The sequence below is a fragment of the Scophthalmus maximus genome, chromosome 9 (genome assembly GCF_022379125.1).
Source record: "Scophthalmus maximus strain ysfricsl-2021 chromosome 9, ASM2237912v1, whole genome shotgun sequence".
NCBI lineage: Eukaryota > Metazoa > Chordata > Actinopteri > Pleuronectiformes > Scophthalmidae > Scophthalmus > Scophthalmus maximus.
In genome coordinates, this window is record NC_061523.1 from 6,465,263 (window position 1) to 6,491,063 (window position 25,801).

At 43.0% G+C, this 25,801-nt stretch overlaps 2 protein-coding genes across 6 annotated transcripts in view; one reads left to right on the top strand and one right to left on the bottom strand.

The window, feature by feature from the left end:
- The window catches only part of aff2 (AF4/FMR2 family, member 2), a 146,620-nt gene extending 137,325 nt beyond the window's left edge, over positions 1-9,295 (top strand). The window contains exons 25-27 of one of the 2 annotated variants that reach the window (XR_007031474.1): positions 972-1,210; positions 1,561-1,810; positions 3,184-9,295. Coding sequence is in view for 1 of the 2 variants with exons in the window: in XM_035650340.2 (XP_035506233.2) it covers positions 972-1,210; positions 1,561-1,682 (361 nt within the window). In the remaining variant the exon portion in view is untranslated. Of the gene's footprint in view, positions 1-971; positions 1,211-1,560 lie in introns of both variants that reach the window. The other variant, XM_035650340.2, reaches the window with a different exon arrangement.
- A 6,380-nt stretch (positions 9,296-15,675) lies between these two features.
- Positions 15,676-24,869, bottom strand: ids (iduronate 2-sulfatase). Of its 4 annotated transcripts, none has more exons than XM_047334522.1 (14): positions 24,759-24,869; positions 24,601-24,725; positions 23,679-23,815; positions 23,383-23,560; positions 23,075-23,163; positions 22,298-22,498; positions 20,599-20,769; positions 20,364-20,490; positions 19,629-19,799; positions 19,125-19,231; positions 17,812-17,928; positions 17,471-17,581; positions 17,190-17,315; positions 15,676-17,091 (listed from the first exon to the last, which is right to left on the bottom strand). In XM_047334522.1, exons 2-14 carry the CDS (start codon positions 24,674-24,676, stop codon positions 17,011-17,013), a joined length of 1,692 nt encoding a protein of 563 aa, XP_047190478.1. In that variant the 5' UTR covers positions 24,677-24,725; positions 24,759-24,869; the 3' UTR covers positions 15,676-17,010. The 4 variants fall into 4 exon arrangements, with proteins under 4 accessions (XP_047190478.1, XP_047190479.1, XP_035506160.1 ...); XM_047334523.1 differs by having other exon boundaries at positions 24,601-24,697; positions 24,740-24,869; XM_035650267.2 differs by having other exon boundaries at positions 24,601-24,833.
- Between the last annotated feature and the right edge of the window lie 932 nt (positions 24,870-25,801).

Genomic DNA, 25,801 nt, shown 5'->3' on the forward strand with positions numbered 1-25,801 from the left:
GAGAAAAATGTGAAGATATCGGGTACTTTTAGTCAAATGCTCGTTCATCAGCTGCAGCCTCGGTTGTTTACAGAAGTCGCTTCCGTGCCCATGGTATAGACCCCGCCCATTATCAGATGATCGGTTGTGATTGGACCGGCAAGTTTTTTCTGCCGGAGGGAAATCACTTCCCAATGGAGGGGATCCAGACCGTACTCTGGCAGCGAGCTCCCTGAACTCATCTGGGTCCCAGGCTACAGTTCCCCTCTGCTCCAAAGAGCGTTTTTAGCGTCCTTCAGCACACATTGTCGTTGTAGAGGCCCACAGGTCTGCTGCTCTGCTCCGCTCTCATTCATCACGTTGACGCTGTTTTCAGCCACAGGTTACACTGCCCTGATTGACCCACTGTGCAACAAACTGTTGACAGAGTTGGCAACTAGCCACAAACAGGACTCCACAACAATGTTATAATTCAACACCTTGTTCCACTGCCCCCAAGTGGTCAAAATAATAGACACACACAGCTGTAATGTTGCATTATCCATAAAACTTGTTACGTCCATATATGCAATCAAAACTTTTTTACAAATATAGTGTTTGTTATCCCCGCGTCTCTTTCTGGGGCATCTTTTACTTTCCATGTTGCACAGAACTTCCCTGAAGAGGACACAGATATATATATCCAGTATATATTGTTCTTTTTCACCGAATCCCCCCCCCCCCACTGTTCTGTATGTGTCAATAAAAAGACTGCTTCTTTTCCTGCTTTGTGCTGTAAAGCGGCTTGAGGCAGCTAAAAATGCAATAGAGCCCAGAAGCCGGCAACCTGTTTTCAAATGAAGACGGTACTATCAGCAGACACATCTTTGAGGCCAATAGGGCCTGTTTGCAAACTGTCTAACGAAGCCTCCGGCTGACGGACCTTAGTGCGCACGTTCTTCTTTAGTCCCTATATTGTGACTAGACTCTCACGGCCTCCGTCTGTGTTCCAGGGTCAATGGGACTCCATCTCCCCTCTCTCTCAGCCCGTCCCCAGCCAGCAGTGGAGGAGGAGGAGGAGGAGGAGGAGGAGGAGGAGGAGGGTCCGGTGGGGCCCCAAGCTCCCTGGGCAGCGTGGCTATTCCCCAGCGTATCCACCACATGGCTGCCAGTCACGTCAACATCACCAACAACATCCTGCGCAGCTATGAAAACTGGGAGACGGCCGACAGACTGGCCACTGATAGCCAAGGTGGGACCACACACACATATTTGATATCTGATGATCATCTCATAACACTTCAAAGCAGAAGTCCATGAATATATGTATATTCATATGTATATATGTGAGTGCATGTGTGTATTTCACAATGTAGTGTATGTCGGGCACCTTCTGGATGACTAGGATGAAAGTCATTTAATTCCTTTCATTAATTCCATTACTGCTCACCTAAAAGGCAGACATGATTTTGGGACGTGCATTAAGCCATAAGGTTTGACAGTGTTTTGAGTTAATGACTCACCCGACTGCTCTCTTGACGCCCGTGTTGCCATCAGACAACTTTTCCTCACAGTGGCGTCTCTCCCTTCACCCTCCTGTAGATTTCTTCCAGGAGCTGGACTCTGTCATGGAGCCACTGAGTCAGCAGAGCAGCATGACTGAGCTGGTCCGGTACATCAGGCAGGGACTGCACTGGCTCCGCATAGAGGCTCGCCTGCTGTAGAGACGGGACAGGGACAAAATTGAAAAGCGAGACAGGAATCGGGACTGGGAGCGAAAAACTGGCATAAGAAGTGAGATGGGACTCAGGACGCTGCATCGATTCCCTCCGGGATTCTCCAGACGACCACGGTAATGTAACGGCATAGCCTGGGTGGATCAATCAGGCCGAAGTTCACCTGCAGTTTGGACTGAACAGTCACCAAGTTTAGGAATTTCTACTGTGAATCACAGAGAGCGAATTGCATTGTTATAAGTTTGACTGATTCTATATTTTTTTGAGAGAATAATATATCAGTGAATGTAGCTTACATTCCTATAGGGACACAGTGGATGTTTTAAACTCCCCGGTGTCCATGAACAGAAATAGGAACCACAAAGGGAAGGTTAAAAAAAAAAAAAAGTGCTTTTACTATGACAGGATCATTTAAAACAAGATACGTGAGAGGCTGATGTGATTAAGGGAAGGAAAAGAGCTCAGCAGAGGCTCATCTCCTCCAGCAGTGGCCTAGCAATGTTCCTGCGACTGGCTGGAACAATTAAAGCCTCTGGCTGATATCGATCCGAGCGGAAAAGTACCAGTCCAATCCATTAGATAAGAGCCATGCTGGTTAAGGAAAGAGATTCAGGAACAACCACTAGAGCTGAATAAATGGAGGCTGCAGTCGGTCCCTCTGCTGCTGTTTCAGTCCAGCTTCAGTCTCTAGTGGCGGATCCTCCACGAAACCTTTGGCAAACGGGAGCTAGAAGCTGCCTCTACTCTGTATCCCTTTGGTCATGAAGCAACTCAATCAGACGAAAGAATGAGTCCCTCTGAGGTCAACAGGTCGGTCAAATTTTGGAAGTCCGGAAGATTTTCCTCATATCCAGCTCAACGTTTGATCGGTTCACCATCAGCTGATCTTCATGGACACATGCACATACCCGGATCACAGCCAGCACATGGGCACGTGTGATGATGCAATCCAGCAGGGGTCATATTTGACATTGCGAGGAGTTAACATCAGTCAATACTAGTATAGCTACTGAAGAAATCACCTTTGCTATTTAAAAAAAAACCACGTACAGTCGTGCCTCTTCTTCGGTCGTGTTTCTGAAAGAGCAGCTGCTAAAAGCACATTTCCTGCACTTACCGTCATTTCCAAATTGCAAATCTTGGAACTTGTGTGATTGAGACACTCCTGCCGCGACCACCAGCTGGTGACACCACAGGTGTCGCCAAATCAACCCCCGGAAAAAGAAATGAAGGGATGCAATTTTAAATCGGCAATTTCGCCCTTGTCATTGGTCTGGTTATAGTCTTCTATACAGAATATTGATACCAACGCAAATCAGTATATAAAGAAATCTACATTTCTTTTTCTGAAACAACCATTTTCATTTTTAACAAGAGAGGTCAAAGTTCTTGGATATCCTCTACAGAGGCCTGGTTTTAGACGCCTTTGGTGTAGGGCAGTGACAGTAATATTTTTAAATGACGACCTTTTTTCTTTTTTCTTTTTAAGGGTGTCTTAATTTATCCACTTGGATCAGTCATTTGTTTAAGTAGAGGCTCTGGGATCGCAGAGCCTCAACCGAATCATGTCAACCTCAACGCGGAGACGTGTGTGGCCACCGTGGGGATCACAGGACCCGGTCATGCCGCAGTCCAGGGAGGTAATGGCTCAGCAGAACAAGCACTCAAATCAGCGGTACAACAGATGAGGGCTTTCTTCCATCAAATAAAGCACTGGTCTGGTTCTTCTCTTACTAGTTATGGGCTCTTGTGAAATCCCGACCAGCTCTAGTTCCCATAGTAACCCACCCGCTAAGGTGTCAAACACAAGAAAAAACCACAAGATTCGGTATGATTTGCCTCTAATTAGGCCCCCGCTCGTGTGCGAAACGAGTAAACAGGGTGAAAATCTCGCAAGCAGCTTATATCTGCCCTGATGTGTCCCCCCCCCCCCCAAAAAAAAAAGCTGCACCGTCGTACAGCACTTAATGAGATCAAATCATCCGCCGATATCCTGCTGTCGTTTCCCCCGCATTCGTCGTGTCGTGTCGTGAGCGTGTGTACGTGTACAGCTGATTGTCAGGTCTATTTAAATGATTACCTGACTGGACAATAATGATGTTTGTGTACCATATTGTACAGACTGTGATTCCTGAAGACAGTGTTTTTTTTTGTTTGTTTGTTTTTAAGTGTCTTGTGAATGATTCGATGTGAGTGAATGGGGAAGTGAAACAAGAAAGAAGTGTGTGTGTGTGTGTGTGTGTGTGCGTGTGCGAGTGCGTGCGTGTGTGTGCGTGTGTGTGTGCGCGCCCTTGTCCATGCACAGGCTATGGCTGCATTTACACAGCACCGAACACAATCAGATTTTTAACTCTCTGTGGCACATGAAATCAAAAGGAGACAACACTGTTTCCACGTGGTTTCTCTCTACTGTGTTCACGTGTGCTTTAAAGGCTTTAAAATCTGTATTTATTTTTTGTTCATGGTCTCTGTAAATCCAGCGCATCAAGCATGAGTTTTTAAGTTTTGGATCATTTGACCATCGCTGAATGTGTATGGAAGACAATGCGGATGTGAAAAGTAATTTTCACTTTGACAAAAAAAAAAAGGAAAAGAAAAGTAAAGAAACTCAAGTGCCTCTATTTGTGTCCAGTGGGAGTTGCTCTATTTATTTAAGAACAAAGAATGAATCTAAATGATTTTCCATACCATATTGGTATAAATATGAGATTGTTTTTCGTAAAATCAAATGTTTCCATAAGCTTTTTACTGGCGTTTATGACGACACCAGGGTTTGGCTTTAAGAAAAATGTGTGATTTAACGTGTCAAAATTTGCATCAGTTGCTGTTTGTTTTTTGTTTTTCTCTCTTGATGATTTGAGCAAGTATGGGTTTGTCTGAAATGCCTGAACAATTAAAACCATTGCATGCAATAAACGATAGCTTCAGACCAAGAACTACTTGTGTCCATTTTGAAAAAGAAAAGAAAAAAACACAAGAGTAAATGTATTTCTCGTTGCATAGTCATTTACAGAGTGGATGTCCTACGTCACCTGCAGATACAGAGCCGCTTTAAATGCACAACACTTAAGATAACGGTCTGAAGTGGGTCATGACGTTCAAGAATATCATGCTACTTCAACCTTAAAGGAATATTTTCAAATTGATTTAATTACTTATTTTGATTTCTTGCCGAGTTGGATGAGATAATTGGGACCACTCTCACGTCTGTGTGCTAAACAGTAGCCGCCCCGCTTAGCTTAGCTTAGCTTAGCTTAGCTTAGCACAAGGACTGGAAACAGGGGGAAACTGGTAGCCTGGCTCTTTCTTGCTAAGTTATCAAATTTGTGTGAGGCCTGGATGTTTTTGTACAAATGTGTGTAAAATGTCTCCATTATGAAAATTGGCCACATTACCCCCCCAAAAAGTTGGTTTTCAGGCCAAAAGGGAACAAAGGTGACAGCTGCCGCATTAGCTGTTTTGGGTCACGACAGTCCCATAAACTGTCATTTGACAGTGAAACGACACTACATGTGCACGTGATGGTGATCTGATCTGATCCCAGACGTCGGTGTGCGTTTGCGAACACAGATAGTTGAATGCGTTAACCCGGTTGGTGTTGTTTTTTAATATAGTAGCATTTGGTGTGGCTCTTATTCTTGCTCGATTGTGTTGCACATAAAGTCATAGAAATTCAGTATCGACCGCGTTTCAGTCCTCAACCATTCCAAAGCTCCAAAAGCATATTTTGGTTTTGGCCATATCACCCAGCGCTAGTTTGCGGAATATGTTAAATGCCCTAATGTAAAAGCAACATGTTGTTGTGTCATGGGACCATGGGTGTTATAACTTCACATTGCACTTTGGGTTTTGTACACATTTAAAAACAAAAAAAACAAAACCACAATGTATAACACCAGGTTTGGAAACACTGTGGCCCTTCGGAGGGGTCGTTTTAAAATCAGACTTCCAGTTTCGGAGGAGGACGTTTAGGGCTGTGTCTAGTTCCACAGCCACTTTGCTTCATCATTAATTTGCCATTACGTGTACGAACGGCTGTGGGAGGGTGCTGATGAGTTGAGAGAGGTTGCTTAAAGGGGCAGTAAGCGATTCTAATCCAATACAATTTTTGTAAAATTCGGCTAATATATTTCCTCACGGCTCAAAAAAAAGAAGGTGCGATTGTAATCCAATACAATTTTTGTAAAACTCAGTGAATATTTCCTCACGGCTCAAAAAAGAGGTGCGTTCCACACACAACACTGTGTGTGGAGTTTGAAAATGTCACTCCGTGACACCTTAAGAGACGTGCTAGACAGAGACGCTACGACTTAGGGGTTGTGGCCTCATGGCTAGCGTGTCCGTCTCCCATATCCATATCAAAAAATCAACAACAAACCATCTTTCTCCAAAATCGCTGACTGCCCCTTTAACTGAATTCCTAGTCAAGAGATGAGCTCCGGTCGCCAGTGTAAATTTGCTCGTCTGACACTAAATCCACGCACAATAATTACACAAAGCAACACAGGAATGCACCCAATGAATCATGATGTTAACAAAGTATCCGGTATAGAATGGAATTAAATAGAATAGAAGCAGATAAAGTCAGCCGCACTGACCACAGCAGAGCTGAGCACATATGATGTAGATATCAGACATGAGCTTAATTTATCATTTATTGTAGCTTCATAAATATTAATGGTTATTTATCCATTTTCTGGGGGGAGCTCATGTCTCTAAGCCCCCCACTGGCTCATGAGCTGTCGAGGAGCTGTTAGGTTGATTTTGTTGCTTTTGGTCGAAGCCCAACTAGCCATTTTCCAAGTTTTCAGTGCTAAGCTAAGCTAACCGGCCACCAGCTGAGTGGCAACTCTCAGCTCACGCGTCAGTGGGAATATTTCCAAAAATGTCAGACGTATTCTTTCAGAATGGACTCCACAATGGTTCTTCATCTGAACGCCTGAAAATGTGAACTATAGTTTGACGAAATACCTTGAAAAAAAATGTTTTTCTTCATTTGTGGTCATGAATCCAAATTTGCAATTTCCCCAATGAGCCAATGAAAGTTCTGCAACAGCCAACGAACAAACCCCACAGTCTGTTTCTGTCAGACCTCCGGTCGTCAACGCTCAGTTGTTGACCCGGTGTTGCTCAGTCCAATTCAAAGATGTTCGATGTTGTTTTGTTTTATAGTGAAGCGGTGATGTTACTATATGGGTATTGTTCATTTCACACCACGGTCCTTATTTTTGATAATATGCAACGGTAAAATAACCATGATGATACAATAACATGCTGTAAAAAGTCTAAAGTGTTGCATTGGTGACATCATGAGAGACATCTGATTCATCCCACTATGTTCCTTGTCACATGATGGCTATGGTAAATGTTGAATTCATGCAGCGGTTCATTTTTATGCAATGTCAACCTGTCAGTATATTCTTAAAACACTTTTGGAGACAGACTGCCTAAGCATGGCCTTTTTATTCTGCTGACATCTTATCAAATATCCCATTAGCTCTCATTACATTAATACAGTTGCCAACTTGTTTATCGAAGACGGCGGTGAGAGTCAACGTCGCCGCTGTTGTGATCACAATGGAGAGCAAAACTGACATATTTAGTTTTTTGACAACAGATTATATCAAGCTGATAATAAATTGATCATCATACCAGTATTGCTGAGTGTCTCTAATATTTGTTTGTATCTCACAAACTCACAGATACTTCAGGAAATTGCCAAAACTGCCTGATATGGTAAATCAATTAGCAGTATTTAGAGGCATTATAGGAGTTTTTCCTTTCTTCTATCATTCCTGTAATCTAGCAGATAGCCGCTTTCATTTGCCTCAGTTGTGCTGTCGGATCCGTGCAAGGGTTAGAAACAATCATTTGAAAGTGATTTAACAGTATTTAACTGGTCATTATTATATTTCAAAATCACTAGAAGGAGACATTACTATTCTAATATCATGTAATATAATGTTCCCTTATTGATGCCTTATTACTCAGCAGTTACCATCATGAGTCCTTTTCCACTTATTATTGAGTAAAATCAACTAATGTACTAAATATCTTTGGCTGTAACAGAAAACACTACTTCAGCAGATAAGTCCCCAAACCAACTTCCTGTACGACTTTGTTTGTTTATGGCGCAGTATAGTAATTTGAACTAGAGGCTATTAGCCTAGCTTAGCATAAAGGAAATAAGTGGCGTGGCTCTGTCCAAAATTCCCCAAAAATCACATCTGAAGCTCACAGATGGACACGCTGTATCCTGTCAGTTCAATCCATACTCAAACCAAAACTTACGTTTTCCATAGACTATAAAATGTGATTTAGTTAGCTTTAGAAGTGTTGATAGTTGGATTTTTCTAGCTGTTTACCTCCTAATTGATGCTAAACTAGGCTAAACCCCCTTCTGGCTCTTGCTTTATGCACAGGAAGTGGTTATTAATCCTTTCATCTAGCTCTCAGAAAAAGCAAATAAGTCTAATTAAAAAAAAAAAAAACTCACTCCTTTCTCTTACATCACTTACGCTGCATTGTAAATCAAATAGAGTTCACGTATTATGGAAGTGAAGTATTCAACATAACATGGTGACACAGAAGTGACATTGCGACAAAGTATCTGATCAACAGCTAATCAGGGAGATGATTTAAGATTCATTCATCGTCAGACAGTCTGTCCCCTGTTTTAATTTTGCTGTAAACGAGAAACTTTAAAAAACCAACAGTACAATTTGAACCATCAATTTTTCGAGTACCATGTCGAGCTCCACTGACGGCCCCGTGTGCAGTCATTTTGTGAACGCTATGTCCGGCCGCTCCTGGGACGCAACATTTGTTAAATTTAAGAGGGAATTCAGAATTACCCCAGTCAAAGTTTACAAGGAAACTATTGTTGATTCTGTGCCCTTTCATTTTTTTTTTCAGTAGTTCTGTTCTGCTGCAGTGAAAATCTGTCAGCGGCTCTCTGTGGTGACGTACACTTGACTAACTTCAGCGAAAGTTATTTCTGTCCAAACTAACCTTTAAAGGTGCAATGTAGCGGCTTTTTTTTTTTTTTACTTAAGCACTTCTCCACCATCAGTGGCTTAAAGTGCTTGATTATCCTAAAAACTAGGTCATCTCAAATCATCGACCTCTTTAGCTTTATTTGGGCAACGTACCCCAGAATTACCAGTAGACAGTATTTCCTACAGTGAGGATTCACAACAGCATCAAAAGAGATGGCACCTTTAAAGAGTTGGGTATCCCACTGTGGTGTTATTTGCCTAAGAGGATCCGGGCTGTAACACGGTGCCTCTGATCCAGCCCGACAAACCTCTGTCTGTGGATGTGAGGCGCGACGCTGGCTCACAGCAGCACTGCAAAGATTTCTACAAAGTCCCATCTGAGGGACACGTCCGTCCTACGCGGATTGCATTGTATTTTCAAATGTGTTGCACAACTCCAGCCCTTTCTTCTGTTTCTATCTGTGCTATCCTTTGGCCTTTTATATGGTTCTTTTTTTTATAATGAAGTTGTTCTGTGTGATGATCAGAAGTTGTGATGCAGTTCCATTGTTTTTAAATATTTAATGTCTCTACAATATGGATTAAAATCTGTTTGAACCAGTGGCCCTGCTGTTTCTATCTTTATTCAGTGAAACATTGTATGAGGCGGTGTGTATGACTTTTTTAAAGGGTTTGCGCTTATAACGGGGCTTTGCAACTTCGCCACTTTTTTACGTTAACAAACACTGGACTGTCGTCTCATATTGCACACTGGGGTTTCTCATTAAATGACGGTAACAAAAGAAAGCTTATAGAAATATCCAGTGTAATAAAGCCATAATATAGCTTGTTTTAAAGTCAAATGTATAAAGTGGATTTTCTGAGAGACAAAAATCCCATTTAATTGAGTATTCCCCTAAATAAGTAAGGAGGTGGAGGTGGGGAGCCTGGGCGTGTGTGTGTTCTCGTGCGTGTGCGTGTGTGTGTATGTGTGTGTGTGTGTGTGTGTGTATGCATGCGTGTCCTTGGTGTAGAGCCAACACACTGACAGCTTAGATTTATAGGTTTAATTGCCATAGGTAACCATGCAGTCAAATAAGCTCTCAGATATATGGTTTAGCATCACACAAACACACACATGCCAAGAGACCAAAAATTACACACACACACACACATGTTCAGCAATAAGTGTCAATTAGCCCCAAAGCGAAATCTGACCTGCGTAGATTCTATAACCGGAACCCATGAAAACACACAACAACAGATGACGATCACAACGACTTTAAAGGTGACAGACTATGCTCATATTCAGGTTCATACTTTTAATTTGCGTCACCACTCGAAAAGGTTTACATGCTGTAATGTTCAGAAAAGGCATCGGTGTCCTCATACTGCCCATTCCTGCAGCCTTTGTGGGTCGACACACCCACATTTATGTGCACTGAAAAAGTGCTTTCTATAATATGTCACCTTTAACATACGTATATCACTGTTGTCGATTATCAAAATGCCTGAGTGTGTTAAGTGTGCAGTAATTGCGTTTGCCACACAGCTCATCCACATCACACTGGGCTCATGCTTAGTGTGTTTAGTCTGGATAGAAACACACAGCTAACGGCCTCATGTTCACTGGAGCCGCATGCACACACTGCCATTATGGACTGTTACACGTGGCCCGGCTCCGTGTTCAGGACGGTCAATGTGTGTGTTTTGGTTGAGCAGACGCAACAAGCAAAAAAAGAGTTCTGAAAATTGTCAAATGCTGACAATATTTATAAAATTTTCTTATAGACTATCTTAATAAAAGCTCCGCTCAGAGCCTTTCAATAAAAACATCCGTGGGCTTTGATTGAGGTGAAGAGAGATGAATGAAAATTAATGCTGTTGTTTGTTTGTTTTTAAGTGTGGATTCAGAATTGCAACTTCAGTCCTTGGACAAAGAACTAATGAGAGGAGAGGTATACTTGAAGCCACAGTGTGTAATATTTATAAGAACGTATTCACAGAAATTGAATATATTGTCCATGATTGTGTGTTCATGTATGTATAATCACCTGCAACAAAAGAACCAATGTTTCTTCCTCAACTTTGAATGAGTTAAATGCAGTAACATGAGGTGGACCCGACCTCATGTTTGCTGCGTCGTGTTGTGCTGCGTTCCGGTTCCACTGCGACTTGGGAGGTCGGAAAAAAAATCCCCACCCCGACTTCCGGAGGTCCGAGTTCCGAGGTATAATGGAACGCAGCATGAAATACAGTTGCAGAAAACGCATTCGCTTCGATTTTCCAGCGCTGCGGTAAACCGGAAATGGAATCAGCGGTGCGCCACCATAAAGTGTCCCCTGTCGGATGCTCAGTTGGTTGCGGTTTGCAACTTCACCACCAGATGCCGCCAGAAAAGTACATAAATTACACACTGGGGCTTTAATGAACATTTACTCTGAACGTGAACAGGCCTGGTTTTGCACACAACTATCTCTGTGACAGATAGAAACTAGGAAATACAAGCACATGGTTTACACCCTGACAGTGTATTGCTGCCACAGGTCAAGTGTTTGTTTCAACCTCATAATGGACAGACGATGTCATGACTCTTTTCCCCCCGGCAGGTGTACCCTGCCTCTTGGCCAGTCTGAAGATCCACCAGCCCAAACTGCAGTACCTGCAACCCTGTGAACGATAAGTGGGCGGCTGGATGCACAGGTGGCTGACAAGGTGCCTTCATAACTCTCATCGTAAGCATGAAATTAAAATGAATCACACCACGCGTACACCAGTACCTGCCGGATGTCAGAAAACAGATATAGGTATTTGTGTTGCAACCGCTGAGTTGAAAGTTTCACACAGTAACGAGATGGCCTCGCCGTTTGTTTTCATTGGTCCCCCGGCTGGAATTTAACCAGGGCTGCTGCAGTTACACGGTGCAACTATTAGGCCGTGCGGACGCCTCCAAGGTGCTATTGCTATATAAGAACAACAGTTTGCTGTTAATGTGGAATAGTCTTGCAGGCACAATGTGAAAATTAAACGTGAAAAAAGTTGAACAAATACAGTGATTCTATCTAGGTGGCAGCAATATGACGCCGTCCAATTTCTTTTACACAAAATGCAATATATTATTATTATTATGATTATGATTATTATTATTATCATTATTATTATTATTAACCTTTTTTTCAGACACATACAGTAGGTCCATATAAGTACAGAAAAGAAAGATACAACACAAGGACAACAAAATAAAATCTAGACATTGTAGTTCATAAAGTCCCCAATGGTTAAAATACATAAATACATATATTCAAATGTACAATAGTATTTTTTCAGTCCATTAATTGACACATATTTGTCCATAAAATTCCTCAACACTGCATGAAACGTGGGAACATTTATAGTAACGAACGATATGACTAGCACTAGCATCTTGGGAGCTTGAGCAAGATCCCTAGTGCAAGGCCACTTTTCATAAATTGTCCCATTTCAATAACTTATTTCCCTGAAAATGACGGTACCTGGAGGCTAATGAATGAATGATGAACAGAAACAGATTAATATCCACTTGTGTTGTTGGTTGGATGCATTTCATCATTATCATTCCATGCCCTTTTTTTTTTTTACATAAGCACATTTTTGTTTAATATGGGATTTTGCTGATATGCTTTAATCTAATCTTCCAAACAGTAGCCCGCCATTAATACATTTGACATTTGACTAAAAATGCATTTTACCCCATTTCCTTTAAAAAAAACTAAACGCAGGTTTCACTCACCAGCAACCACCAAAGTGTTGATTACAGCGATTCCACATAATTAAAAGCAGCCCACTCAGTAAATGGATTCCCCCTGTGTCGATGTGCAGTGGCAGTTTTAATAGATGGCCCCTCCTCTGTGCTTCTTCACCACGTTTGGAACAGTGGTTCCTGTTCCGCGCTTCACAGTTTCCGGAGGCGCTAACGAGGAAAGAGCTCGTCGGCTCTAATTGAACGACTGCTGACTAAACCGGTTTCACACCACTTCTTGTCCGACTCCTAACTGTCGCTTTTCCTCGATGCTCTCCGGGGATACGGACACACCAGACTGGCAACGGTCAAGCACAGAAGAAAAAGCAGATTTATAAAAAAAGAAAAAAAGAGTAGAACACACACTGGCTCACTGCGGAGGACTGACAGACACATCACGCTGCCGATGAATGTGATAACATCTTCGAGTGGCTCTCAGAGGTGTTTTCACTGTCAGGTGTCGACACAAGCTTCAGATTGGCCACTTGGCTTTGTTCAGACGGTGTGTGTGTGTGTGTGTGTGTGTGTGTGTGTGTGTGTGTCTTCGCAGGATTGCTCACTTGTTTGAGGGGGGAGCGAACTTGCAACTTGAGGACTGAGGTTGAAACGGAGCGATGCCGGGAACTGTGACGGACCAAACTCTATAAAAGGTGTCCCGCTTTAACAGTTGTAAGAAAAACTGACAGGAGGGTCCAGCTCTGCGTGCACAGGAACAGACAAGGTCTTAAAACCTTGATTTCAGCTGTGACGTTGCAGTACGGTGGCCCTGCGTAGTTGTCTGGGACCTCTCGGTTCATTTTTCGATTTCCAAGAGGCGTTGCCAACGGACGCAGACGTGACGTCTGTTGCGCGACGCCAAAGTGTCAACAGGCGGGAGCAGAGAGGAGATGTCTGTGGTGAGGATTCCACAAGTGTTGCCGTTTTTGTGGTAGAAATGTGAAGGTATCGGGTACTTTTGGTCGACTGCTCGTTCGTCACCTGCAGCCTCGGTCGTTTACACAAGTCGCCTCCGTCCGCATGGTGGTACAAACCCCGCCCATTATCCCGACGATCGGTTGTGATTGGACCGCATGTTTTCTGCTGGAGGGAAATCACTTCCCAATGGGGGGGATCCAGGCCGTGTTCTGGAAGAGCAAATTTAAATGGGCCCCCGGAATCCGTCCGGGTCACGTGGCCTCAGAAGAAGGCCGCTTATCTGATAGTTTGGGCGTTGAAGAGGAGAAAATACTTCCGAGTATTCCCAATAAATTACCGCAGAGTGCAGTTTGTCTGCTGTCCCTGGATTCATCCACACGCAGTAAACACACACTTGAGACGAGCGCCAGTGTTGATGCAGCTGAGCTGAGCAGTTTTCTCTCTCGCGCGCGCGCACGCACTCCCCCGCCCTAATGTGATTGTGTACGTCTCTCAACGTTAACAGAGAGGCAGCGTGACCTGCCACAGCATGAGCCCGTGGCAGTAATGCGATTACCAGCGTATGAAGCATAATGATAAGACGATGAGGGTGGGACAAAGTCAACGTGGATCGGAGAGAGAGAGAGAGCAGGTGAGGAGGAGGAGTGACATGAAAGGGAAGGGGCAGCAGCAGAGGAACGGGCAGGTAAACAGTAATGTAATTGCCATTAGATCAATTTTGTCGTGGCCAGAGAAACACTGCCTGCCTTGTGATAATGAATATTGATTTGATAAAGCCACCGAGGCGGAAATGTGAGCTGACGTGAATGCAGGCAGAGTGGAGGAGAGTGGTTACAGCTGCTGCACTGACTCGCACTGTATCCTCACTTTCCCAACAGGAACACGGAACTCGGGCTGGTGCCCCCCACGGGACAGGCACCGACAACCCCCCCCCCCCCCCCAAAAAAAACATTCTAGAAGTTATTTTCTTTGAGCTGCATAAATATTGATATAGTTGTATTTGTACGTGTGTTTATATGCCTATTATGAAAGGGCTCGCTTGTAGGGAAGTATCGCTGGACTCTCCTGAAGTATTTTAGTTTTGGTTCTCTCACACTTTTCATTTATACTACAAACAGTGGGCAGCATTGGCTTCTAGCTGGTGATCGTAGTGGAGCAGGGAGCAGTGTTGGTGGAGACCAAAATAAGAGTTAAAAGAAGAATGACAACGGACGCAAACTGTGTCGCACCTTTTTGGTTTTTTGCATCGTCCCCACACCGGAAAATGATGGCAAGACTTCAGATTTGTTTTAGACAATGTTTTTCAAAGACTTTGTTACTATTGTGGGAGAATGTGTTTGTCTTTTCCAAAACCCCCAAATTTTGCTATTTTCTTTAAAAACGTTGAACAAATATATGTATTTGATTTTTAAATCTAATAACAAAAGGCCTGTTAAAACTCCAACAGAACAGAGACCCAGCTCTTATTCCTCTTTCGCACCATTAGTGGTTATAAAAGACTCCAGCGTACCTCTTTGTGCAAAGCTCTATTGCACCGCCCCCACGTTTCATTTGGATGAATAAATCCGACGCTGCTTCGGTCCACATTTTACAAATATTTAGTCAATGTGATTATTGAATGATCCACTACTACGGATACGATAATAGAGAAATGTAGAATTGCAGCCCTCGAGTTGGACAGAGGTAAATGTGATAAAATGGCGAGAAGAAATAATTCGAAGAGGTGACACTGGCAAGGGAGAGCTGTCAAGTGCTTCCCTGATCTTTGGGAATGCGTTCTTTGAAATGTAGCATACGGACTTCACTTCAGGCAGAGTTCTACACATCGTTCTGCATGATTGCCTGGGAATTGAAAATGGTTAATAAAAAAAGAAAAAGAAAAGAAAAGACAAAGTCAAAAGGCCTGAAACTGAATTCATTCTACAGTATATTTTTGAAAATGCAATTACAAGGTTTTTAACCGTTTGCATCGCAGAGACAGACCGACTCGGCGGAATCATGCACAAATTAGCAAAACGTTCAGTGTGGTCCAAATTCTCCCAGTGCCAGAGAGCAGGCGTGTGCATCCTCTGCTCCTCAGAGAGGGAAACGACAGAGGGGGGGAGGGGAGGCGAGAAAACACTGAATACACTGGCGAGGTCCTCGAGGAGCTTCCTCACGACAGCAGCTTTCTACACGAAACGCAGCACAACAGAGCAGCAGGGTGTGAGGGACGCGCGGCAAGATGTACAGTTTGGGCAGCACACAAAAACAGACGCACAGTACAGAACGTTACGATCATAAATAACAATAAAAAGTCTGCGTTTGCTCCTTGCGTTCTACAAAAATATTTTATTTCACTTCACCAATCAACCAATCCAAACTGACATGAATATAATAACTTGTGTTCTTGCCAAGCTCAAGAATTTTTTAATAATTTCTACAGCATTTTGTACATTACATATATTATTATGTGACAGGACATTGGGGGGGGGGACACCAGCAAACCCCTGGACAAAATGTCACAAACGCAAGATCAACCTCGGTTTGCACCGTCTGATGAGAGGAAACGAGGCAGAAATGAGCCAAGTCATATCAATCTTGAGGGGGGTTTTTTTCTTCCCCCCACCACATCCTGACATGATAAGAGGCCCCGCTGATATCACGATTCAACCGTTTCCCCGTTAACACCAGGACAGTGTGGCCTGCAATGAAAGTTGTCAAACCAAATCCCTTTCTGATTCATTGCTGAACCCGAAATTCAAGCCGAAATTGCCTTCTTCCAAATTTCCATGGCACAAAATGTTCCCGCATGGGAACGGCGGTAAAATGCCCGGTTTCATTTGCATGGAATTATTACGGGTGGCCCTTGCTCACTTCATTTCAAGACCGCAAATTGATCTGAACCGACTGTTTACAAGGAGAGAGGCAAACAGCTGCGAGGGAGGTCGAGTGCAAAAAAGAAATGTCATTTTGTTTAACACTACAGTACAAAACTATTCAAGTCCCTTTCGGCGGCTGTACTTCAAAGTGGATGCCACACCTGAAGCGGACGATCAATACGCCGAAGAACACTTGTTCCAAAAACGGGAAATTGGTGCTCGCCATTAATCAAAAGAGCCAATTCTTCAGGCTTCTTCAAAATTCCTTCAGATGAGGAGACGTGTCAAGAATTGATGCAATAATTCTCACAGAGGAGGTAGTGAAGTCACGGACAATCGGGAGTTTTGCCATCAGCTACTCAGACATTTTTGTGGTGGGACACAAGCGAGTACTTACTCACGTGAATGGCACTAGGAGTTTAAAGGAAAAGTTTCTGCTCACGTATGGATGTTTCTCTTTTTCAAAATGGTCATGATTTCTTTGCTAAACAAACTTTTTTAAAAGCTGAAATGTCTTCAAACTAACAGCCCATATGCTTTTTGTACACTTCTCTCATGTGTTGAATCCAGGTCCTTCACCAGCAAGTTCTCGACATGGAACATTAGCCCGAAGAACTGAGCTTTAACGATTAATGGAGATGCCCGGGATTTCAGAATTGCGTACGTATTGAGTTGAAACAAATATCCGATGCATTTTCCCTTTTGTAGATAAAGTTTCACATCCAATCCGTCTTCCGTTTGCACTCGTCCCCGTGCGTCCCATCTGTCGTAGTTTATTCTCGTCATCACGCCTTCCCTCTGTTCGCCTTCATCCCTGCTGTGAGGTAGAGGAGCTGCAGCTTCATTCTCGTCTGCAGAGTCACAGTCTGGACGAGTCAGAGGAGAAGTAAACAAGTAAAATGAACAAAGTCACGAGTGGATGAGGCGAAAACTGGTCCGTTTATAAAAACGCATTCAAACTTACGTGAGGCAGGGGGGTCATCTTCTTCATCAACACACTGTGGTCGGAGTCACTGTAGACGTTCTTGTCCTGCCCGGGGTCGTCGGCCAACATGTACAACTCTCCAGCGTGGACGTCAGATACGTTCACCTGCACGGAGAGACGGATGGACGGCGGCCAAATACAATTTGTTACCGTCATTGAGAGTGTCTCAACCTATTTGTGCCACAAAAGACTGATGGATCCAACGCGCACACTGATAAGAGGTGATTGTCCCTGCTGTGCGGGGAATGTGAAACGCATACCTGAAATGTTTGAGGGTTGAATCCCAGCCAGAGTGTGTACCTGTAGTCCCAGGTGCGTAGAGAGTAACCCATGACCTTTATGTCTCTCAGGTCCGGGAGGTCAGAGTTCTCCTGAATAGAAGAACATTCAACTTCAAATTAGCCAAAGGTGTATTTCTTCGGTGAGTCAGATCTCCAGCTGCCGACTCATCCTGCGAGCTCATTCAACATGACTTCAGCCTTCGTGAACTTCAACCCAGTTTTACCAGCGTGGCACTTTTGGCTACGATGCTTCCTGACTAACAGAAATCTATTATGATTTAGCCTTCGGCCAGCTCATGACGGCTTTTTTAATTCGGTACCTGTGGTGTATCAGCAGGTCGAGGGTACTGGCTGAAAGATACCGCTTCCTCGTCCTCTCCTCTTTCCCGGTGTCTGAAAGTGTAGGCCAGGTTGTCTCCCTCTGTGCACAGCTCCTCCTGAAAGCAACAACAACAACAAAAAAAAAAAAAAACAGGCTGCAGAGTCGAAGGAAATAAATGTCAGAGTCAATTAGATCACGTCCATGTTTGGACATGTTTACCTCTCGATTCGTTTTGTCTGGCCATGTTGTTCTGTACCGAGATGCCTGAAAAGGTCTCTGTTCTGTTCCTGCGGTGTAATTTCTTTTGAAAATAAGCACGTTATCTGAAGCAAGGACAGGAAATTGCATGGTTTTGATTAGATTGTTTTCTGGAAAGCTTCTTTGATGACGAGGGCTGCTTCACTGCTTACTCATTACCTACAGTGACTGAATCAACAACAGTCGACAGCCACGTGAGCGGCTCCGTGAGGCTGAACGTGGACACAGCGCCGCTTTGAGCTAAACGCTAATTAGGGGTGGGCGGTATGTTGAATATATTCAATGTATGGCGGCTTGTTGTACAAGATGTTTTTAATGAGAGATGTAGTTAATGATACTGTTGTGATTGTATGCATCAAAGGGTTAAATTCTGCATTTATGAAGTGCTTTATAGGAGATTTATAAAATATTGCGATATATATCATCACGTCCATGTTTGGACATGTTTACCTCTCGATTCGTTTTGTCTGGCCATGTTGTTCTGTACCGAGATGCCTGAAAAGGTCTCTGTTCTGTTCCTGCGGTGTAATTTCTTTTGAAAATAAGCACGTTATCTGAAGCAAGGACAGGAAATTGCATGGTTTTGATTAGATTGTTTTCTGGAAAGCTGCTTTATAGGAGATTTATAAAATATTGCGATATATATCATGTATTGCGATATAACAAAAATACAAGGCGATATCATTTATAGGCACTATCGCCCAGCCCTAGTGTTATAATTGGATTTTAACTGAACTGCCAGGGATGGCGGCTTTGTGTCACGTCATTGACAGTTACTTTAAACCATCTCCTACTCAGGTGCTCATACATGTAACCTTCTGTACAAAACGAAATGAACACGACGTGTGGTGCTTTGAGCTTAATACTAACATCAACATTGCCACATTCTTACAGTGAAAACGCTTAACGCTTATTAGGACAAAGGACAAAGTGCTACTAATGCTGACGGGAATGTCTTTAGTTTTGGAGCCATTTTGTCATCGTTGGACAAATTAGAATTTCCATCAAAACTACTAAGATTCAATAAATGCGTTCATTTCCATTTCTTGATACCTGATAAGAAACATCCGGACAAGGTTTAGGTGCTCTGAGGCCGGCCATGTAGGAGACTGTAGGAAAAAGATCCACCAACTCCACCACGTTTTGTCTAACTCTGTCATCTGGAAGAGAGAAGGGTCGGCCAATTAGAGAGGAGTCTTAACCGCTGAGAGCAAATTAGACAAGACGTCCACAGAAATTTTACTCGACACTCTGGACTGAAATTTCATCATCATTGCACCATTTGCATTTGAAGCAAAAAACTGTCTGGAGGCAAAATATCAAAGTGTATCCTAGTCTAAATACTTTAGAATTTTTGCCATGTATATCAAAGACTTCATTAAAGTCAAGTTGGCACATTAATAAATGTTTTAACAAGACTTATGTGACCAATTAACAGAAAAAAAAAATCAACATTGAGTTCCACTTGACTTGACATTCACTGTGCTTTAAAAAAAGAGAAAAGTACGTTTGCATGTTAGCAAAAGAGATGAATTTGTTACGAGTGGAGGGTCTTACTCTTGAAGCTGTACTCTGATTTCGTTAAGACGTCAATAAAGGGGAAAGTCGACTCTCCCAGCCGGCCGCGGCGTGTGCCGACATCGGGAACGTAAAAGATGAGAGGGACGCGTGTCGCCACATCAAAATTAGAGTATTTAGCCCATTCACCGTGTTCTCCTAATGACCAACCTGCCACAGGACGGAGAATGAGAGATTAAAGAGGTTATTTAGAGAAACGACAGCAGATGCAAGAGAAAAGAGGACTGAATCAATGAATCTGTGTCATACAAATGACATTTTAGATGCAGAGGTTTGAGGAAATCAACTTTGCCGTTTGCTGTTTTACCAATGATGGCATTTGATCGTGCTTTACTGTGTTTATACACCGAACAGTCACGAAGAGGGTTCACACCAGCATCCTCCACTGAAGGATAAAATAAATTGAGTTTCTGAGTCACAAAGGATTTTTAAAAAAGGAAAAACTGTGGAGGGAGGAAAGGGCACAATATGCTGTTCCAACACTGCCACCTGGTGGTCAGACACGAGGTCAGCAAAAACTAGTTGCTTCTAAAACCCTAAAAAAAAAAAAGAAAAAGACCTCACTTCCTGAAGATTGACGTTTGAGGTATTGAATTTACCAAAGGCTGTAAGGATTAATAATCACGCGTGAGTGTTGTGACTAGAAATCAAACAGCAGCATTGGACCTATTTTTTCAGCCATTCCCACTTTATCCAAAGCGAGTGTCTACTGACCGTGATCCGAGGTGAACACCACCATTGTTTTGTCAGCCAGCCCGAGATTGTCAAGGGTGCTGAGCAGCCGTCCCACCTGAGCATCAACGTACGACACAGCGGCATAGTAGTGCTGACGGATCTGCAGCTGGGAGACAATGGGACACAACACTATCGTTTTAACGCTTGTTTCGCGTTAAAACAATGGGACGTGTTATAAAGCGGCTTTAAAGTGTTGAAAGCAGCCGGCACATGCCTGGAAGTCTTTAGGAATCGGTCCGTAAGGAAAGCTAATGTTCAACTTTTGGACATCGTCCCTCTTCCTCACGTCTGTCCATGGGTTGTAGGCCACAGGGGGAAGGGATTTCGGGACACTGGGGTCAGGGGCCAGGGTCATTTCTTTAATGGGATATAGGCTCAGGTACTCCTGCAAATATACAATCAACAAGTAGAGGTACAGACACAAAACAATATTAACAGAAGAATTTTAATCATGTTGAAACATCTTTTTACTGGCCCAAGATGTTGTTGTGCAATTACTCAATTTACCCATTTCGCACTAAATGTTACACCAAAAATTAAAAAGCACTGGGATTTTTGTTTTTGTTTTTCATCCCAAAACTTTGAGCTCCATGTTAAATCGGTGGCAAACCTCAGTCCGTCTCTGCCTCTCTGCAGGCTTAAACCATGACTACCTAACTCCTTTGTTCATTAAGCTCAGCAAATCTTCTCTATCTGGACTCCAAGTGATTCAGGACATAACAACAATGTATATCACACGTTATCCCAGTTTCTCCCCAGAGGCTCTGTTAATTACAGGGTTGATATAGGCATCACAGCCAGTCCCCTCTGTGAACTGTACTTCATTGTGAGAAGGCTCTCGTCCTCATCACTGTGACCTGAGGCCGTTTCAAGTGAAAACTATGTGTGAGGGAGTTTTCGCTCTGAAACTGAAAACTCAACGCCAAACCAGTCATCTCTTTAAAAAAACATTTAAAATTCACAGACTCATCCTCTTTTATATCCCAATTCTGTTTCTTTGCGTCGCCATCTTATCCGTGTAAAAAGACCTAACTTCGGTTTTGAAATGTGAAATATAACCCAAGCTTTCTTACCTCTGAGCTCTTGCCACTCCGATTCATTACATAAAAATATGTTGCAAAAGGCCAGAGGGGAAAAAAAGGCCTACTCATCTTATTGTGTTGCTATATGATGATGAAAACACCAACATTATTATTAAAGTATTAGCTCATTAGCTCACTTATTACTTAACTGTTAATTAAAGATTAATTACTAAAATATTACATCTAATTACTTAGATATAACTAACAATATGTGTTTGACGAAAGATAAAGTTCAGCAAATAACCGTCGTGATAATTGAAAAACTAAAATCAAAAACACTTTCAAAGTGAGATGCGAGTCATGGGGCCCTCTTTATACTTTGAAATAGATGTTCTTAGATGATTTTGACCTGATTTACATGTATTGTTCAAGAGACTGATCTTTTTATGCTTTGCTCTGTTCTCAGCGTGCGTCCAACGCGATCTGCGGTAAATCACGTGCGCCGCACATCACACGCAGACGGAGAGGAGCCGGCTCGACTTTCTCCCACGTTTCACCTCTCAACTTAAACTCGGAGGGAGACTCTCTCTGGCACACCGACATCCATCTCTGCCCCGTCACTCTCGCCTCTCGTTCGGATTCCACTTCATCACGCTCCGTCCCGCCTTCGAGCTAAACCGCGTCTCCTATAGGTCCGTTCTCGTTTAATTCATTTGAGCGACACTCTCAGTCTTTGCTTTCTGAGGTTTCCTTTGGTTTCACCACATGCAGCAGAAAAAAAACTATACATGAAAACCACCTGCAATAAATACAAATACTGGTTTCCACTCTATATGCTGGTTTTACTATTATCTAACAATTTGTAGAGAGGGTTGATCGCCAGTCGTGTACCTGTGGTATCCTGAAGGGTATGTGCGGTTTGTGAAGGCCCACGGCTAAGAAGAACGGCACGTCGGCGGCGGCCCGGCTCTTCAGTAGCCTCACTGCCTCGTCTGTGCTCTCCAGGTCCGGCAGGGTTCCCCCGGGCTGCTCCGTCACGTTCACCGCACACAGCAGGTTGGCGTGGAGGTTACCGTCCTCTCCTTTACACATCTGGAAACCCAAGATTTTGATCCATATTTATTTATTAAAAGTCACCTTTTCCAAGAATTATTTCCAACTACGATTTCCATTTCAGGGTTTGTCGGCGGGCCCGCAAGACCGCTGCATGCGTGCAGGTTGGACTCTGCCTGCCACAACACGAGGGATTCACACTGACTAGATCTGCACCATGCTTATTAACTCATTCATTTTTTGTGTTACATACCTTTTATTATTTCCCATTACTAATAGTATTTGTGTTCATCGGTAAATCACACACACACAAACTGAACTTCTGTTAAGTTTATTCATTCTATACAAGGCAACGTTGCGCTAGATTGCCGAGGACTGTCTTGGCACAGTTGCCAATCTAGACTGGAGATCTGTCTTATGAATTAAGAAAATAAATAACGTTTGAGAATGCATCTTAAATATGTAGAGATGAGATATTGAAGCATTTTCAATGGCTTAAATGGGTTTTATCTCATCAGTTGCCGGGGAGCCTGGTAGGCCTGCAACACTACAAGCTATTCTGATGTGAATTTAGACACATGACCGACTTTATTAATGAAAGTTTCCTATTCACACCTTTTTCTTCTCGAACTGAAATGAAGCCGGGTGGTATGCAGGGATGGACCAGCTGTATGGGTAGTCATCGGAGTAGTTGGAGGCGATGCCTAAAGAAAAACAACACAACCATTGTCACTGCCACACAAACAACTAGACGTTTTCTGCGTAAACAACAAAATCATTCAGAGCGCGTTCTCCTCGTACACCAGCTGTGAAACTCGGTGCTTCTTACGGCAGAGTCTGTGTCACTCGGTGTCACTTTCTACATGTTACGCCGTGCCGCGCTGTGAAAATTGTGCTCCATGCCCCCACTGTGTTCTTTTTACCTGGATGAAAAACTTTGCCCACCGACATGGTGAAGTAGCCTCTGGATTTGAAGTACTGAGGCAGAGTGGTGTAGTTTCCTGAATGGACCCTCCAGTAGGATTTGAAGTCATAGAGCCTGGTTGTATCCGGCCTGCGGCTGGTCAGCAGTGACGTTCGACTGGGAGCGCACACGGCTTGCTGGGGAGAGACGAATAATACGCGTTCAAAGATGTCACAGGGGACACATGATCCGATTGGTCTCACCTCCAAACTGACCTGAGCTGCACTGAGAACGTCTGACGGCAAACGCACTCACCTGAGCATACGCGTTGAGGAAAACTTGGCTTCTGGACGCCAGCTGGTCGAGGTTGGGCGACTTCGCCAGCGGGTCCCCGTAGCAGCCCAGCGACGTCCGCAGATCATCTGCGATGACGAAGAGGACGTTTCTCCTCTCTGACAAACAAAACACATCCACCGTTAGCTCACGCCTCTGCTGCTTTGAAATGACGTGGAGCTGCAACAGTTAATCGAATAGTGGATCAGTAACGCGCCAACTTTTTTTGATAATCGATTAATCAGTTCCAAGTCATTCTGCTTTATTTTTTTAAAGTCAAAATTCTCTGATTTCAGCTTCTTCAATGTGATGTTTTCTGGTTTCTTTGCTCCTCTTTGACACCGGCCGAAAACACGGTCGACATTTTTTCACCACTTTGTGGACCAAACAACTGATCGATTAATCGAGAAAATGATCGACAGATTAATCGATAATGAACGAACCTCATCATGATCATCATCTTCACTAGGAAGCAAATATCACGGAAACAAAAAAAAAACAATGAACAGAAACCGGCAGGTTTCACTTCCACGTCGATCTGATCGAAATCTAAAAGTCGACACATTACGACCACAAGTCACACTTGACAACAGAGCCTCCTTCAGCGGCCGAGTCCAATCGAATTACGTCGTTAAACTCGAGCTGCGGCCGATCGAGCTTCAGCAATAATGACATGATGAGCTTCCATCAAGGCCAATTCAGATGTACTGTTCACAAACCTGACAGCCGGAAGCAAGGCCGCATAACGTCTGCACGGCACAGACGAGATAACACGACAACCGGCAGACAACGCTTAATATATATATATATATATATATATATATATATATATATATATATATATATATTTTTTTTTAAGTTTAGGATATTGTGTGAAGTTTTGCAGAAGAAGAACGAACTGTACCTCTTCTCGCGACAGCAGCGGGAGTCAGAGAGAGAAGAGCCAGCGGCAGAAAACACACTGGGACACACGAGTACATGTCGGGTTGACGTCAGGAACGAAACACACGGTTTCCTCCTGGTTTCCTCCTGGTTTCCTCCTGGTTTCCTCCTGGTTTCCTCCGGGTTTCCTCCTGGTTTCCTCCAGCTGTCCCCCTCTCCGCGTCTCCGTTTCCTCCCACTGTCCAGAGTCAAAACAAAGCAGCGTGTCGGTGTCGTCTTTAAATAACTTCCTGATTTAACACGTCGACCCGCCTATAGGTTTCTCATTGGTTTGTTTGACCGTCGCCCCGCCCCCTGCTGGTATTCCTATTAATTAAATGACGCCTTGATCATTATTAACAGCAGATTCTTTCTTCTTCCTATAACTATAATAATAATAATAATAATAATAATAATAATAATACATTTTATTACTTTTCATTGCTAAAAGCAATCTCAAGTGCTAAAATCTCAAAGTGCCAATTACACTTGTTGTGTACTACCGACCAAAAAAGGCCTATACATTATTTTCACTTAGATATGTAGTGCAAAACGACTGAGCGAATATAAGAAAGAGAACATTTGACAAAACAAAACAAAAGAACTTCCAATAATTGAATTGAATTAATTAAATTATACACCATAAAGTTAATTAAATTAATTTAAATAGAGGTCTTATCGGGAATCAAATAGTGCAAGTTTTCATAAACAATCAAGGCTTGTTTGGATTTCACTTTTTTTCAATTTCATTGTTGAAAATAAAAGATAAAGGTTTAGAACCAGTAAATGTACTAAATTGTTTGGCCATTCAGATTAGACGATTTTCCGATTCATCTCTATTTTTTTTTGTCCTGCATAATAGTTCCAAATTTATTTATTTATAAATATCTTGAAATGCCAATTTGGGTGAGTGAGTGTCCTTTTCGGATATTCAATTTTGAAAGAGTTCCCAAAATGTTCTAGAATAAATTGCCACTGACCCATGTGCTGATGTTTCTGATGCCTCTGCCCGGGACACCTGTCTTCCATTTCCTGTTTTCAGAGCAAAGACACACTGTGCTATAAACACGACCACGTCACATTACTATTGCAGACGGACTTTGTGGCATTGTTGCACGTGCTGTCACGGAGCACACGAGAAACTGTAAATGAGGTTCTAGTTCTGAATAAATATTTTTTATTTT